Here is a 17,471-nt window from a genome sequence, read left to right as displayed (position 1 = left end):
AAATCTCAAGCTCCTGTTATCAGAGGCAAAGTCTAAAACTCATTTCTCAGCCTGTTTTCTATTCCCCACTCTCAAGTTGTCAGATGCTGTGACATGGCTCCATCACGCCATGACTAGCAGTCCCAACAAACAGAAAATGATTTCCAACTGGCAAACACACTGTTTACTTTCCAGAAAAATTGCACTTTCCCATCTGACAGCTGATCAAGGGATCTCCTGCTGCTGTCAGCATGAAGAAGTGTTTAAACACAGGGATGGAAGTTTAAACATTTTCTCATTATCACAGAATAAAAAAAATTAAAAAATAATAAAAAAATAAAGGCATTGAGACTCTCCGACCACCTGCTGTGCCAGTAATGAAGCGGTGTCACATGACCAGCCGGCGAGGACTTTTATCTCTGCCCCAATATCATTACTGAAGTGACACCTGTCACATGACCTGCTTCAGAGCTTTCATCTGGGCTCCCCAAATGCAGTTCTAACTTGTGAGGGGGATTTTCCTGGCGCTTTTTTCCCCCCTTTAAAGAGCATTGCCCGCTTGCGCCATTACAGACAGGGGTTTGCAAGTATTAAAGCCCTCGTATTTTTTCTTGGGGATATGTAATTTGGCCAACAAAATTGCCCTGGGCTGAAGTAAAACAGAATCTTGGCCTGGGAAAGAAGTTATTTCATTTACTTCATGATGTTTTTAAAGCAAACATTTAAGTCTGCTGTTAAACTCTCTTTACATAAAAGAGGATGTTAAAGAATTTCTCCAAAATCTCAGATTTGTTTTTAATTTTTTATTAGGTGGTGAGAAGAAACAGTTTGATGACCCTCGAGCACAATGATCTCCATTTACATGCACTTCATAAACTCTCACCTGCTTTACCAAGGCATCCTACCCCTGCCAAGAGAAAGTCTTTTCTGGAAAAAAGGAAAGGTCAGTCCTGCACCTCTCTGCCAATGTCTGGGATTTTTGTAAGGTCTTCAACAGCAAACACCTAGATTTGAGATGGGCTCACATACATGATAGCAGTACTGAGCACTTACCAGAACCCATTCAGTTATTACCTCAAAACAGAACCTCAAACATCCAGATGTGACAGGGGATGACCACCCACACGAACTGAATGTGAGCAGGTTGGAGATAAGAGAGTCTGAACTTCATGGCTTATTCCTGCTCCTCCTTTACCACTCCACACTCAGCCATGCATGAAGTCTGGTACTTCTCTGACCCCTTCATAATCTGATTCAGCTCACTAAAGCAATAAAAAACTAACCCAGTAAAACAGTTAATAGTTTTCCACCTGTTTAATGAGTTAAATCAGCTCATCAAGGGCTTAGATAAGTGCAAGAGAGCAAGAGAGAAAGACTGTGAAGCTTGGAGCAGGGAGGAAAATGGGGGAAGCAGGACCACTTTTTTGGGTGGCACTAACTTGGTACATGAATTCAGATGTGTTTCTTCTTACCTACTCTTCCTGACTCATTACAACACTAGATCCATTTTCCCTGAGTGCTGTTGCCCCTGAGATTGTGCAGGCCAGGGGATGGAAAATCTACTGAGATCAGTACTCCTGCTGTAAATAGTACTCCCGTTAGTTTGGGAAAGGAGTGGTTCTAGGACAATTTCTCTCTGATCTGGCATATTTAAGGCATTGGGCCTCCAATGTTGAGTTAATGAACAGAAGAGTGCTGGGTTGCAGCACATCCTTTTGCCAGGGTCCTCCTGGCTTTCCGTCCCTCCAGATACAGAGCTAGAAGGTTATTATTCAACCCTTTGGCAATTTAGCATATGAGCTTTGGCCATTATGAGGTAGCAGCTATGTAAAAGAGCAAAGCCATTCTTGCTGCTGCTCCAGGGCAGAAGAAATTTACAACTGATGTCTGGATAGACACCATGAGGAAAGTGATTCAGTTCCCATCATTAGATCCTTCATTGCCCATGCATAATCTTGAGCATTTAGTGGCTCTCGGTTAGGAGCAGACATACAGCCATAACCATCCCATGGCAGGCATTAGAGGTCCTGCTTCTTCACCACTCTAGTCCAGCCATCTCCAAGAGTGCAAAAGGAATGCAGAAGACCCCTGTCCCAACTTGGGCAACATTTACAGCTGCTCTGGACATGCATATGACAATACAGCGTAACTCAGAAGTGGAGAGCTATCTCTACCCATGCAGCCAGCCATCCACTTTAGAAAAGCTTCTTATTTCTTAGTTCTTAGAAGCTTTTGCAATGCAACAGCCAGTGCCAGTGTGCTTAAGAGCTATTGTTTTTCTTCTAAAAAGGTTCCAAATGTTCTTCTCTCCACAAATAAACCTGCACATGGGAAGCTGACAGAGAGATACACGCCTAAGTAGAACTCTATGGGATACTCTGGTCTGAGCTTGCTTATACTGCTGTGAGGTCACTGTAATATTATTCCAGATTCATTGGAGAGCAAATGAAAGGCAGAAGGTCCTAATATTGAGACAAATTTCTGTTCAGTATTGCAAAGAGTGGTCAGGCATTCACACTCACTTTGAGAGTGGATGGCGTTTAGGAGATCAGGGTCCATGCAATCTAGAGGTAGAAAGACTTTTGGGACATAGCTTGCCTTTTCATTAAGGCAGAGAACTTTAAGGACTGTCACGTAACATAAGGAATACCTCTTGTCCTCTTAACTAAGCAGTGTCTACAGATAGTCTGTGTGCTTTTTTGTGTAGCAAGTCTATATGTTCCTGCAATTATGTCTACAGCAAGGGCAAAGGGGAACATAAACAGTTGTGCTGCTTCCTGCCCAGATCTGCAGTGTTTGGGTAGCAAACAATGGACTGGGGTGGGGCTGGAGATGTATCTCCCTTACACTAAAATGTCACCTTCCAGCTCTCTCTATGGCTGCCAACCATTTATCTGGTGTATCCCCATAGCTCCGTGATTGGTTTTGTTCCAGTGCCTCAATGTTCTATATAATGCTTGCTCAGAGAAGTTCTGCCAGTCATGCCAGTGACACTACTCAGATGAAGAAGCAGTATTCAAGGTTTGCATGCCTGCACCTTAATGATTTATCTTTGTCTTCCTTCCCAGATCTGCTGTGAGGTTACACCAAGGCTTCTGGTTTCTGATGTCCCAGAGCTGAGAAGAAGTATCCCAGATAACTGAAACCAAGCAGACTAGTACATGAACACAGTAAGTTACTTGCTTTCCTGATTCTTCCAGGGAGAATTCTGTGAGAAATTTCACAGTAACTGTAGTTGGGAAAGAGCTCTCTGATTTCCCCATGTATCCTGATCAGCACTTACCTTGGACTAGCTTTCCTTCTCATAGTCTGTCAGCAGCCCTGAGATCAAGGAGATTAAAACACCCTGGTAACTCATTAATGAGCCAAGACTCTCTGCAACAGCTGGACCAAAACCGGCCCGTGTTTGGCTGCATCTTAATTCTTTACCATCTCCCCTCTGCTCATCAACACCTGCACACATTTGGGACCCAATATAAGAAGACCCCTGAATTCAGCTCTAAGCAACCAGTCTGCAATGCACATGTCTAATGCTCTGCTGGTGTGGAACCAGTATGTTGGTAATCCTGTTAGTAATGGCAGAAGCTCCCTCTAGGAAATTATAACAAATAGTCTTAAACAATTCCTTTTGTTGACAACTTTATCCAAGAAACCATCTTCCCTGGAGACTTCACTCAAATTTTGACTAATCCCCTCCTTCCCCCAGGACCTCTTTTGTTGAAGGAGATTGTAGGCAAACCCCAGGAATGACAGGTCTCTGTAAGCCTTGGATCAGCCTCTACATTCTTTCAATTGTCAGTCCCCATCTGTCCTGTTTGTACATCGATCTTCTGGTCCAGGGATCTCTCTATTAAGTGACACATGGCTGAGTTTATTCTGCAAGTCCAGTGTCCAGACTGTGCTGTTACATCTTCGTTGCCAAGTCAATCTTTCTGACATTGCATTCTGAAAAACAAAGGCAGGACATCTGCACAATTTCATTGTCTTCTACTGAAAGGTGATTTTTAAAAATACCCCTCCCCAACCAAACTCTGCCCTTGTTTTATACTCGCAAAGATTTTGCTTCATGTTGTCAATATCAAGAGTTATTTCAAAGGTCCTTGGTGTAATGGAGGGTAGAATCTGCCCCTGTTGCAAAGGAATTCTGTTAGGATAAAAATCCATGGCCTAAGTCCTGAATCAAAAGGAAAAATAAATCCTAATTACAAATATTCTGCAGGGCTAGTGACTTTAGTTACTTTACTTGTTAACAGTTGGTTTAAAACAAGTTCTAATCTTCCTGTAGATTCAACTACACTTAGCTAGTACAGTAGCACATACGTATAAGAGGCACTGCATTATTTATCTACATTTTGAGAGGCAGCATGAGAACGGAAGCAGATGCCAATGATCCGTATGTTCCTGCTCAGCAGGTAGAGGGAAAGAAGTGGAACAGGGTAGAAAATGGATGGCATGTTGGCATGGAGTGTGTATCACTGTAGGATAGATGCCTGGCACTATCTCTTCCCTTCCTGAAACCATAAGGAGAACAAGGAGGAGACTGTGATGATGTTTTGTCCCTTGCTGTGTCACTCAGGGCCCATGGATTCACAATTGAGCCTGGTATGTTTAGTTTTTTGGTTTTGTCTGTTTTTGTAACTTAACTCAGGTTGGCCAATGAAGGAAGGCTGGCTGGTTTCATTATCTTCCCAGGAAATTCCATTCTCTCACGTGCCAGTGTGAGGCTGTTGTGCTTTAGATGCCTACCTACCTCTGATTAGATTTGAAAAAGCATAGAGAACTCCCTGCTTTCCATTGGTAGCCTATTACAATGACAAAAAAAATTACTGTTTCATTTATAACCTTGCTTGCCTGTCTGAATTCAGATGCCTTTTTAAAAAGAGAATTAATAATATGAACACCATCACTTATAGAATGTTTTCCTGTAATGAAGTGCAGAAGAAAACTTGAGTTGACATTTAAGCTTTTTTAGTATGTTTTGTAAGCACCTTAAAAGAGGGGACACAATCACTTTGAGGCCAGGTTAATATAAAAAAAAAAAAAAAGAAAATGTTTAAAAGTATCTCTTACTATTTTAATGGTTTCACTATTTTAAATTACGTATGTGTGAAATACTCTCAAAATGAGTTAAAACTGGCCAAATCCAAGTTCATTGAACACTGAAGCATGAGTGCCCTCCTCAAGTGAGTTGTCCCTGAAGCCTTAGTGGAACTGACAACCAGCTTTTTTGGCAGGATTAGTTCCTCTCTGATCACAGAGAGGGAACAGCCGCCCCGTCTGCACTTAGCTGAGCAGGTGAGCAGAATGTATTCAGGCTGCCTCCAAAACCCAATCTGGTCACAGGGCTGGCAGTGTCAGGTCCTTCTCGAAAGGACTCAAGGCTGTCCTGTCTGCCTGCTGTTGTCTACATGATGAGGGCAGATGGGGTAGAGAGAGGCTGTGAGACCAGGCACTGAGTGCTGGGACCTGATCCTATAGCAGGTACATGCCATCTACATGCATTTGAAAGCGCAGATGGGTAGCTGAGGTTTGCCCTGCTAATCACAGCTGTATTACCTTTTAGCTTGGAAGACAATAAGACAGTCAAACTAATTTGGCCTCAAGGTCAGTTTCCAGGTCTGTCCTGTAAGCACAGACCCAGCCAGGGACACTGACTGGACACATGCTGTTAACAAATGCACAAAGTAAACAAAGAGGCAGGATATAATAAAAGGGTATTTTCTGGTAATTTCTTTCAATAACAGTGATTTTAAGTGATCTTTTGGTCTTCTGTAACAAAAAGCAGATTAAAAACATTGATGCTGAAGCATCATTTTGAGGTGTGTTATATTACAATAGTGATTAATGAAAACCAAGGATGTTATGAGCTAAGGAGATTTTGCCTAGCTCTGCTCAGGTTCCATTGCATGTGAAATCAAAACAAGTAAGCTATAAAATGTGAACTCAATAGACAAGGACAAAGGCGAACATAGCAATTTGGTCAGTTTAAGCAACAGGGAAATTAAGCAATATTTTGACTGGGGTGGCATCAGAGGAAAAGGCACTGGTCTGAGACTTGGGACTATGACAAAACAAACCCAAACGTCCCATGAAACCACTGAGCATTGTGCCTCAGGGGCCATTGGCTTGCTGATCTCTTCTCTCTGAATGTGAGATCTCCCACCTTGTCCTCAGCCTGGGATGTGATCATCCAGCCTGGGTATCAGTTCTGTTTTCCCACCTTCAGCACACAAAGGAATTCATGTGCTAAGCATCATGGCAGCAGCTTTGACAGTGGCAACTATGTGCTTACCCAAGAATTAGTCAATATCATCCCTGCTTTCTACCAAAACTTGCTTGAACCTCCTGAGAGATGGCCTTTTCGGTAAGAAGCAAACAGGTCACAGATTTCAGGTTGCAGTCTCACTCCTGGAACTGTAAGCACTGATTGTCCTGTGGAAAAATCAGGTTAAAGAGAAAGCTGCAAAACAGTCCTTTTCCTTCATTGTGCTACTTTCCTAATGCTCTCCCGTGACATTAGCCACAATATAAATTAATCCAGGATCCTATTTCTCACACCTCCATTCCTTCTGATTTTTTTTGAAAATTATTTCTTTAATCTAGGCACACTTCTCTAGAAATCTCATCTATGGTTTCTTTTCTTTTTCTTTTTCTTGGAGCAACCAGGAAAATACTATTTGGTACAACGGTGGTAGGAATGCAACCTGCTAATCAAAAGGATTCAAATGGATCTCCATGCTGCCAAGCTCTCTCCTTCCCACCCAGCGGAGGGGGGAAAAAAGAAAAAGAAAAAAGAGATAGAGCGAAGGCACGGGGCTTCTCTCCTTCAGCAATCTCACAAATGCAAAACCTTCCACTCCAGTGACTCCTCATTAACTTACCAAATCTGACAGTCTAATTATCGTAGCTGCTTCACGCTTAGAATAAATAAATACTAAAGTGGGTGTTTAAAGAAATTGAGCAGTGAAATTCAGTCATCTAGACAGTCAATAGAGAGAGAGTTTATTTTAAATTTTTATATTCTTATGTATTTATATCATTTTAGAAAAGATAATGAGATAGTTGTCTTTCAGGCTAATTGAGTTCCTAGGCTCATGGTTGCTTGCTGTCACAATCTCAAACTTAGCTTTAACTTTTGTGCCTTAGAAATCCAATCACTACATCCCCATTTGCTCTTTTCTGCTGATAACTGGGTGAAGGCAGAAGTGCACCTGAAGATGCAAAATGACTACATGGGAGTTCCAGTCCAGATGTCTTTCACAGCAAACAAGACAAATAAATCTTCTCAGGTTTGCATTTAAGAGTGTTAAAGGGAAAATGGAAAGAAACCTCACATATAACTTGCAATTAGACAAAATACAGAAAAAAATCTGCTAACCTCTGATGCAATAGCGTCTGCCTCCATGAAGGGTATTAACAGCACTCCCCCCCAAAAGCAGTTCATCTCCCCGAACAGTAAGACCTTTATAGAGATTCTCTGGCCTGAGATCAATGAGGAGTCAGAGCATTTGATCCATGTCTGTAGGACTTTGTTTCCACAAGTCATGTGGGCCAAACTTTGCGCCAGTTGTGCTTTTGCAAGAGCATGAACTGGGGAGTAAGCAAAGAAAACTTTCCTTCTTTTCCCATCTTCCCCTTCGTCCTGTGCTCCTGAACAGGGCCCAGCACCTGCCAGCACGATGTCTGCTCCAGGCCAGCGCCTGCAGAAGAGCTTAAGCAGGGCAACATCTCCAGAGGCCTGTGCCCTTGGCACACATCTGCTGTGGTGTTGCAATGGCTCTTTCCTAGGGTGGTGGCTTAATGACGGAATACAAAACCTCAGCGTCCTGTCAGTATTTACGCAAGCAGACCTTCTACCACTGTGGAGATCAGGCCAGGTGAAGTGAGGGGTATTTTTCCTGAGTTAAGTGAAGATTTGCTTTATCACCTTACAGAAAAGACTGCTTCTGGTTCAGGAGTGACAGCTGATTCGCTGCTCAACACCAACTTTGGTTTATTCCCTTATTAAGACACATTATAGTGTATACACATTAAGTGTATACACACTTTCTAGGTGGCTGTATCTGATTTGCAGTGAAGGATATCCATTTGCTGAGTACAGAGGTGGCAAAGCACAGAAGTAAAAAAATGTGACTATATAAACTTTTTAGCTATGTAGGAGAACCTAGGGAAACCAGCCAATCCAAACAAGATGTCCATGAAAGCCAGCTCTTCTTTCTAAGTGCCCTGTGATAATATATACCAGCGCTGGCTAATCCCACTAGTAATGGGATTTTTGGTAGGCAGTGGCTTGCAGCCTTAACCTCCTCATTGCCTATGCTTGCTTTGCACTAATTTAGATGCAACCGGCATTAAAATGACAGTGCTCTGTCAACATCAAGCCTCCCTCCTCCTCCTTGTCTCTGAAAAGCTGAATAGCGGGCTGTTTTAGGAGAAACAGCACAGTGTCATCACCACCTGGCACAGTGGTTTTGAATTGCTGGGGGGAGGTAACAATCAGAGACCAACCCTATCCAAAAGGAGCAAGTCTCTCCTAGTCAAAGCCAGGATCACATCCACACAACACGCAATCCTCCTCATGGAGCATAAATTGGACTTAAGGACTAACTGCTATGCTGATGGTATGCCCAGGGTTGAATGTCTCCTGAACTGTGAGAAAGGTGTATACTGAGCCTGGACATTGGTCCTGTGGGGATAGGATCTGAGGTGCCAGCTCAGCCCTCCCTGGCCCATGTGCCTGCGTTGTTTGGCCAGAGCTCTTCTTGCAGTATGTTTTCTTGGGAGTGCACTGGTGCTAACCCCAGATCACACCGCTCACCACCCCTGCTTGCGAGTCTGCTCAAAAGCATTCGAGGGCAAAAGAGAGAAAATAAGCCAAATCTATAACTAAGAATAATAAGCTGCAATTGTTACTGTGTCTGACCTGTCTGACAGCGGAGTGAGATACCTTCTCAGAAGGCCCTTTGCACTTCAGGACTGACACTGAGTTGAGAGCACAGCTCATGCTTTCTTGATTCAGGGATCTCATCTTTCTTCCAGGAGTGATTAATTGGACAGAAAACATTCTGCTTTAGCAGGTGGCAAAGGGTTAGACTGAAGTTTTATCAGAGCTGCTGCAGTGCAGGGCTGCACTGCACAAAGATAATTGTCTCAGGATTGGCTTAGGCCAGAAAAAGGACAGCAAATGCTCCAGTTTTACGAAAGGTCATCACTGCCACCCCTTAGGCTACTAGCTGCAGTGGAAGGAAGCTGGAGAATCCCCTGCCCCTCTCCTTTGTTGCTATATCCAGAGGTGCTGGTGGTATGTGTAGAATTAAGGCCACCAAGACGATGAGTGGGATTTGAACCTGGGCCTTAGCAGCCCCTTCTAGCACTAGAGGCACAGGAGCAAGCAGCTGTAGGAGAGCTGGCCCATCTGTGGACCAGCCCCACTCAGGGGAGTCGTCGTCTCTTACAACGTAAGCTACTCTTTTTTTCTAGCACTTTGCATCCAGATGAGCATGAGCAACAGCAACCTGTTCCCCTCTGCAGGAGCTGACCACCAGGAAGCAAAGAGCCCCATGCTCCCTGTCCCCTTTCCCAGGGGCAGCAGCCAGCCTCCAGCCATTAGTATTCCCCTCAGTAACCAGAAACACGCCATTTGGAGGGGTACTTATCTTTGAAACACTGATTTCTCCAATTATTTTTTTGCCAGGAATTGACCTTTGAAAAAAATCCTCTAGCTTCCAGCTTGTCATAGCAACTTATAAAAAGGACAGTAATGGATACAATTATTTCATAAAAACAGAAAATAATTTCTTATGGGAACCTTTTATTTTTTCAAATGTTGTTTCCCTCTTACTCTCTCACACACCTTGGGATCAACCCCCTCCTCCTTTCACCTTTCATCTCCAGCTCATTCTTTGCCCTTCTGCTTTAACTTTCTCCTTCAGAGGATAGGGACTAATAGCCAGCATCCTCCAGAACAAAGTGGGAACAGAATATATTTAAAATCTGCACTGTGTTATCAAAGCAATGAGAATTTTAAAATGATACAGTTAAATTCCAAAATAGTGTGATGCCAAAATGACACAAGAGAACAAATGTCTTACACGGTTATGGCGATAGGGATGGCTACATGGGGAATTATTCAGAATTGCCTAATTTTTACAGGCTTAATGAGTCACTCATGAATATGGTCTTGCATGATCATACTGTACTTGTTTCAGCCCTGTGCACTTTGATTCTGTTCCCAACACATTGGTTGCTATGATAACGCCATGCAGGTTCCTGTCCACAAGGTACTTCTCACCGTAATATGGGGGATAATAAATATGGGATGGTGCATAAACCCAGGTGAAATTAATCTATCCCCTCTCTGGCAGCATGTCAGAGAGATTGACACATTATGCCAATCTGTTTTCTCATTCCTTCTATTTCTCCTCACTCTCTCCCTTTCTCTCACACTGTCTGTCTCTGTACCTGTTTTTTTCCACACTCTCTCTCTCTCTCTTGGCACTGACACTTTCATCTTCTCCCTTGGGGATTGGAGATGTCACTGCGGGAAGTGCTTGTCCGCCTCTCCGGCAGCAGCAGAGCCCTGTGGCTTTGACAAACCTCATTTAATTGGGAGGAAGCCAGGAGGGTTTGAAAGAACTGAAACATCCACGAAACTCCTTTTATCAGGCATAATTTAAACTCTGCATGGAAAAAACCCTATATGTATAAAGAAAAGTCAACTTCCCTCCTGCTGTGCGTGCTCCCCTCCTCCCCCCCCAGCACACGCAGGCTCCTGCGAGATTCCATCTTTTCATTTTTCTAAAAGTGTCAAAGTAGATTTGTGCTCTGTGGCTGGGTGAACAGAAAAGGAATGCAGATGTCTCTCACTCATGCACATACACACAGAGCACCTTCTGAAGGGCAGCGGTTTGGGAGACACGCTAGCTGGCTGCTCCTTCGCTTGGGATGTGTCGCAGGAGCCAGAAATTAGGTTTTCAAATACCTTGACAACACAGTCCAAGAAGGCTTCTTCTTAATTGCCCCTATCTTAAATAAACCCACCAAATTAACTAGTGTAGCGGGTGCCCAGGAAGCAAGGGGGAATGCAAGGGCTCTCTGGTCCGTTGCCTGATAGTTGGGAGCTTTGCCTAGTGAGGAACAGAACCTGTAGCTTGAGAGACCCTGTATCTATTCTCAGCTCAGGGCAGGAGAGGCAGATCTGTGAGTATGCAGCTGTGTGCTTAAGAGAAGGGGGCAAGGGAAGAAGAAAATAAAGCAGGTAAAACTGAGGGAGAACTGGTGCGACAGGGTATGAGGAACAGCTGTTGTCTCTGAACATCAAAAGGGAGCAGGAGGAGCAGTCCAAGGGAATTGGAGCTAGCACATCATGCTGAGCAGCTGGGAATTCAGGACATCAGGAGGGACCAGCATGTGAGTTACGCTGAATACACAGTGTGAGCCAGCCCGAGGGAAAGCTCCGGGCCCCTGGGGTTACAGAATGGGGGAGAAACGACCTGTCAAAGCATATACACCTCCACTTTGTAAAGGTACCATGGCGGCAGCCCATCCAGGTCCCTTTCTAGTATTAGCACTGTGATCAAGTGGAAGAAAACAGAAAAACAGGCTGTCAAATTTGCAATGGGATGTAAACTTCGCAGCATACGGGAGTGTGGAGGGAGGGCAGGCAGAAAAGAGAAAGACATGCCAGTGAATGGCAGAGACTTTCAAAGTACAGAATAAACTCATAATAAATAGCATGTGAAATAGCTTTTTCTTGGTGAGATGAAATCGAGAGTTAACTTACCAGTAGGAACCTGGTAGAGCTGAGGAGGCAGAAGGCTGAAGAAGTCATGAAGAAGCGCATCTTGTGCAGAGATCCTGCCTCGAGGGAAGGCTATAAGCATCCTGGAGGCTAAATCCTCTGCTGCTGGCACCCTGCTCAGCCTAGGAAAACAAGACAAAAAAATAGCATAGGAGATGAACACAAGAAAGCAAGCCAGAACCAGAACTTGACCCAGCCCTTCTCAGAGCTTGAGGCAGAGATAGTGGAGGGACACAGGGGAGCTGGATAAACCCACCCCAACTATATAGCTTTCCAGGACATTTGCTTCTCCATGTGAGTTTGATTATGTTGGAGAATATGCATCCAAGATTTCAGCTCAAACTTATGTTTTCAGAGGAATTTTGAAAAGAAATTGTTATTTTGTAAAAAGAAGGTTGTAAGTAAAAGGGAAAATGCTGCTGGGGAGACTATATGTTACATGTCATAACTGAGGTTGAGGTTTACATGTCATAACTGAATATCAGAGGTTGGTGTTACCAGTTTACAGTGACAATACAAGTGCACAAAATAACCTGACTGGCCCACTGAGCAGACCAGAGGTCAAAACTAAAAAACTAAAGAAAATACCATTTCCCCTTTTCCTACCCTAGTACCTGTAGTGCAGCTGGTTGTAAAATGTGTTGGGGATTCACAGAGATGAATCTGTTTCTCAGGAGAAGTGCTTAAAATAGATGTAATACACACATGCTCCATGCCCAGCAAATACCAATGCCAAGTGGCTGCTTTCTAGAGGAGCACACAGCTGGGGACAAGGAATTGGAAGAGAGAAAACAAACCAACAAAGAAACAAATATAGTCATTTAGTTTTACAGCTTTTACTTTGTTTGTTTGTTCTGATCATGTTTCAGCATCAGGAGGCCCATCGGAGCATAGCCTGTTGTGCTTCCTCCCTCAGCCCCCACCCATGCTTCCCCTCCAAGTGACATCAGGCACAGGGATCCCCCTGCCCCTGCACCCCACCTCTCTACACAGGACATTTGACATGCTGACAGTTTTGTTTTGAGCAGATAAGATGTAAAAAAAAGAAAGGAGAAAACACACAGAGAGGCAGATATCCTGAGAAACAGATTTGTAAAAGGTATCTGGCCTCGCTGTGGTAGGGAACTGCTGAATTCTCACCTCCAGCAAAACGGTTTGAGCCCCTGCTGCCTTGGGGAGCAGGGATGGGACAGGGAACCAAAGCACCCAGCCTGAGGCTGCTTGCTAGAGCTGCACCACAGGCTGCCCCTGCCATGGCAGGGTCTTACTGGAGACCCTCTGCCCCCTTGCTCGTTCCTGCTGCAGACTCCCACACTGGGCAACAACATGGTTCAGTGCTTCCCACCATGTCTCAGGCTTCCTGGTGGTGGCCAAGCTCCGCACAGAGCTCCCCTTTGATTTCTTAATTGGCCATGGAGAGTCATGGCTAAGCAGTCTGTATGAAGCAGTTCTTTCCTTTTCAAGACCCAAGCATGCCAAGGCAGCCATTCGGCCACACCAGCATAAGGACTGTGTAACGCAGAGTTGGAGCTGGCTCACATGCAGCCCAGAGTTCTGCCGCAGAGGCGCTGGGCCAGCCCATCGGTATGGGGCTGTAATGGAGCCTGTCAAGGGATTAGGGCCAAAAAGCAGAAGTGCAATACAGCAGAGTTGCAATGAATATAGTTATTTCTATGTTCAGGCTGAGAGGGGATTTGTTCTGTTCCAGGACCTGCATTATCAGGGCATCGGACGCACTGAGCTTTGTGTGTTTCTGAAGATGTGCGTGACAATGGCTGGCATTTCAGCAACTTGTGCTTTGCTGAAAACTTCAGCATGTTCAGCCATTCAGAATAGTGTCTGGGAAACCCAGCTCTGAAGGGCAGCACACTTCCCCCCAAGCACCACTGGATCCCAAGCAATGAGCTGAGCAGGTAATAAACAGCAGCAATGAAAAATGTGGTTATGTCCTCAAAGAATATTTGATTCTTGACCTGTGCATGAACACAATCATGAGGACAAATCCTATCTAGTATTTTCCTATGTATCTATAAAGCCTGTTGTGTGCCTCCGAATCAGTACTGGGGGGCGGATTCGATTTTAATGGCTCTCTGAGCTAGGTTAGGGCACTTTGCCTGATTTTAAATTTCTTCCACTGATACATATTTACATTGTGTATATGTGTGTGTGTGTACATATATGTGCTTAAAAAAATCACATTCTTCAGTGGCCAAAAGCTATGAGACTAGGGCCATGGTTACACACCAAGATTGGGCGGTGGTGGTGGTGGTGTTGTGCCTGGTCAAGCCAAGGTGTGTAACCATGGCCCTAGTCTCATAGCTTTTGGCCACTGAAGAATGCGATTTTTCCCCTCCTAACTAATCACAAGATTATTCATTGTCTCATGAAAACACTCTCCTAGCACGTCTTCCTTACCACTGTGAGCAACATTCCTACAGTCTGTTTCCAGAAATGAAAATTGGGACAGTGTAAAGTCTGTCTTCAGTCTGGGCAAGAGGGCCTGGGAAAGTACGACATTCTGAATTGAACTGTGCCCCACAAAAAGCTGCTCATAGTGTCATTGAATCACCGCTTATCTGAGAATAATCACTACTCCTCTGAGAATAATAAACCCACTATATGCCTACCTCTACTGCAATCTCTCGAAAGCAGTTACTTAACTGACATTAGATCTGCTTGTTACTACAGAGCCACCCCGCTCTTCCTGTGCTTGCCAAAAGAGCTCATTTCAAATTAAATGATTACATAAAGAAACAAATAAACCCAGAGGCGATTTTGACATTGTCGTTATAGGTAGCTTACCTGTCACACATGACTCGGAGTTTCTGAGGTCTCCTGGAAGCAACCAGTTCTAGAAAGTGTAATATGTAATCACAGGATTAAATGAAAATCAAGCCAAAAACCATTCTTTGAGCCCTTAAAAAAAATGTGTGCTCAGAATTTCAAAGGGCCCTATAGAATCTGTCTTCTTAGTGTTTATAAATATACATTATTCCTATAGGACTTGAGTACCAGCATTGATGTTAATAAGGCTGTTCCAGTTCTGTAACCCTTTCCTTTCATACATCTGTGAATATAGGCCTTGGCCCTCCTGTTACAGTGTGAATCTTAGCTTTGACTTCAATAAAAGCAGTATCAGTCCCTAAAGCCTTCACATGAAGGAAGCAGAAAGAGGTTTGCAGGCCTGAATCCCCAGCAATTTTCTTGGCTTACGAAGGGGCTGCTGAGCTTTATGTATTGCCGTGTGGGCACATGGGGTTTTCTGCATGGATCTGGCAGAAAGACTGGGGACAGAGCAAAGACACTTGGGTCCTACTCTCTTCTTGCCCACTGCTCTTGCTGTCAATCCTTCACTAAGTTTGTTGTTTATCCAGTTAACCATTTTCATGCAGGCTTTGTACTTACTGATTCAAACATCTCTACCAGACTGGAACTTTGCAGAGTTTGCAGTTTTGGGAAGGCTGTGTTGTTGCCATTTTTCAAGGACACATTTCTAAACATTGTGGAAAATGTGGAGGAATACATTCCTCAAATGTTTTCTTACAAAGCATGAATTTTCTCAGGCTTAGATATGAATGAATGGCTTAAGCCTGGAAGATTTCCTCTTAGTGCTGATCAACAGAGACATTTTCTTGCATCAGAAAGGCTGTAGTTTCTACCCAGCTACATTTTCCTGAGCACCGTTTCTGACAGCAGAGGTGAATGGTGCTCTAGCCATGGAAAGGAGAGCAGGAAGGGTGGTGTAGACCCCTCTTCCAGCCCAGCCTGGACAAGCATTCCCCACGGCAGCGAGACCACCAGGAAGCAAATGCCATTGGTCTGTTGCCAGTAGACTGGGAGCTCGGCTGGGCTTATCCGGCACCATCTGAGAGCATCTGCCCTCCCTTCCTGCCCAGAAGCACCAGCCACATCATTCAGGGACAGAAGCTGCCTGCTGTGGGCAAAGCAGGAGTCCCCTATCACTTCACCTGTGTGGCCATTTCCAGAGTGCCAGGCCTAGGGGCTTGGTCACTCAGTATCTGACTTGATGCACCAACAATTTGAAAAAGTGAAAATGACTGAACTTTCAGCACTTAACCTTTCCAGCAGCAATCTTTCACCATTAAGCCAGGCAAGCAGGTTGTTAAACCTGTCTATCAAAGGGTAAGTAACAGTTCACAATCGAAGTGTTCTCCTACACCCAAATACTAAGGTAATTGCTAAAGCAGTAAATGGCAATATAACCTGGAATGCGATTAATGACTGTTTAGGTGCCAGAGCACTGGAATTATCACCCATATATAGAAGTTATATATTAGTATCTTGAATAGCCCCTTCCCAAATCAGTCACTGAGATTAACTCTGGCAGAACGGTCCTCTTGGATCACTAATAACATTTTCTCTGGATCCTCTTTCCTTCATTTTGCCCCCTTGACTGTAATAAAAGTGTAGAAATAAATTGTCCATACTGAGTAGAGATATAAAGTTTCCAGGCAGAATATAAGAAAAACAATTTTTAAAATGGTTTGGAAAGGCATAAGATTTTTTTGTATGAGGTAGAAATTTTTACCTCTTCACAGAGCTGGCCAAAAACTTTCAGATGTTGTAACTTTCTGCCAGAAAATTTTCATTTGTGAGATGGAAATATTCCATGACAATATATAAAGTTCCTTTAATATTTAATAAAAATGTCAGGTTTACTTAAATATTGTACTTTAACTCTACTGAAATCTTTTAACCTTAATATTCTTTAATGAGTTTAACATAAAAGTTTAAAAATGCATGTTCATTTGATAACAGCAGGGCAAAATATTTCAGTGATATCTAAGTGAAATGTCACTTTGTTTTTGTGGAGTGCATTTTCAGGATTAACATTCCAAAGAGGAAATAGGATTTTCTTTACATTATAGACAGAAATAGCAGCTTGCTTACTGGGAACTGGGAGGAATACCTGAATTATAGTCTTCACTGTCTCGAGTAAGCCTCTTGACTGAAATTCATCATTTATATAACATGGAGATTAATAATTATCTACAAGGGGTATTGTAAGAGCCAGCAAGCCAGCTACTGCTGTCCCCGTCCAAACACATCTCTCAGTGGAGAATTCTGCTTGGGTGAGGACTGCCAAACTTGCCACTTTGAGTGTACAGAGCTTTGATTATAAATGGAAGATATGGGTAAGAAAACAGTGTGTCTCTGCTCAAGGATTTAATGCAGTTAACTAATCCACTTTAAATCAGTTCAGATTAATCTCCTGACTGACCCCATATAGACAAACCCTTAGAGAATGCTGAGGCCCCATTGTGTTGAGCAGGGTAAGAACAGAGCAGTAAATATTTTCCCTACTGTAAGATTAAGACCAATCTAAAATTGTAAAACAATGTAAACACCTCCTCCTTAAAGGTAAGAGATAAAGAATATTTGGATATCACTCCAAAAAGTGGATGAACTACAGATTTAATTGTCTTACAATGATGATATAGACATTAAATGATGGGATTGTGTAGGGCTGATTGGCTTTTCTAACAATACAAGTAGATCTGAAAGGTAGCACTTGGGTTTGTTATTTTCTATCCGAATGCAAGTCAGCATGTGCTAATGAGGAAATACCTTCCTGAAAATGAAAACCCAGGTGGAAGTGGCTAATGAACTGATAATGAGGCAAGCAAGCCAGAGGACAAAAGTTAAACTTTCCTAATTGATGAAGAGAGAG

General features: G+C 43.5%; 1 protein-coding gene across 1 annotated transcript in view; it reads right to left on the bottom strand.

The window, feature by feature from the left end:
* Nucleotides 1–6,171: 6,171 nt before the first annotated feature.
* The window catches only part of CDK15 (cyclin dependent kinase 15), a 37,451-nt gene continuing 26,151 nt past the window's right edge, over nucleotides 6,172–17,471 (bottom strand). Inside the window, 3 exon segments of the mRNA XM_075028165.1 lie at nucleotides 6,172–6,411; nucleotides 11,762–11,901; nucleotides 14,582–14,630. Coding sequence (XP_074884266.1) covers nucleotides 6,302–6,411; nucleotides 11,762–11,901; nucleotides 14,582–14,630 — 299 coding nt within the window. The 3' untranslated portion in view covers nucleotides 6,172–6,301.

Source organism: Buteo buteo, chromosome 5 (genome assembly GCF_964188355.1).
Source record: "Buteo buteo chromosome 5, bButBut1.hap1.1, whole genome shotgun sequence".
In the NCBI taxonomy this organism is placed as follows: domain Eukaryota; kingdom Metazoa; phylum Chordata; class Aves; order Accipitriformes; family Accipitridae; genus Buteo; species Buteo buteo.
Note: the sequence above shows the minus strand (reverse complement) of the source record. Positions and strands in the feature narration are given on the sequence as shown.